The sequence below is a fragment of the Papaver somniferum genome, chromosome 1, assembly GCF_003573695.1.
Source record: "Papaver somniferum cultivar HN1 chromosome 1, ASM357369v1, whole genome shotgun sequence".
Taxonomy (NCBI): Eukaryota; Viridiplantae; Streptophyta; class Magnoliopsida; order Ranunculales; family Papaveraceae; genus Papaver; species Papaver somniferum.
Window position 1 is genome coordinate 61166317 of NC_039358.1, and position 619 is coordinate 61166935.

Consider the following 619-nt stretch of genomic DNA (forward strand, 5'->3'; position numbering starts at 1 on the left):
GGGGTCAGTTAGGATTTTGGTCTTGCGGTCTACAAGTTGGTCAAAGGAATCTAAGATAAGGACGATCTTGCTTATCCGTAGTTATTCCTGAAAATACGATTAGAGTGCTCCGCACTGCAAGCAACCCCTATTTTCACCGACTAGAGATCGAAGAATTCAGTTATAAATAGGTCCTCTGTTTCTTCAAGCTGAGCAACTTTCTCTCAACAACTTAGAGCAATTCTGCAAAACCTAGAATACTCTGACTCTCTCTCTCTCTCTCTCTTCAGCTTCCCTCCCTAAGACCATCCTTACCTCCTTCTGTGACTGAAGCAGCCTTTGAACGACCACTATGCATGGTTTCGAAGATTGTTCGTGCTCCACCTCCCGAAACTCTTACTCAGAAACCCTAAAATACCACTTCTACCATCTCACCATTTTTAGGTCACTACAGTTAGGTTACTCAACCGTATACCATGATTACAGTTAGTTTCTAAAATTTATCTATACGCTCTCGATGAGAAATTCAGTTTTATTCAACTTCTATCCAGAAATCATACACAACACGTCACTGCATCGATTCATAGTCCATCTTGGAAATATATGAATCATATGTAATCTGGGAACATATCTGGCTAGC

At 40.9% G+C, this 619-nt stretch overlaps 1 protein-coding gene across 1 annotated transcript in view; it reads right to left on the minus strand.

Moving 5' to 3' along the window:
* The window catches only part of LOC113321244, a 9827-nt gene extending 9490 nt beyond the window's left edge, over positions 1-337 (minus strand). Inside the window, exon 1 of the mRNA XM_026569175.1 lies at positions 295-337. Within this exon, the coding sequence (XP_026424960.1) occupies positions 295-337 (43 nt within the window). The remainder of the gene's footprint in view (positions 1-294) is intronic.
* Positions 338-619: the final 282 nt, after the last annotated feature.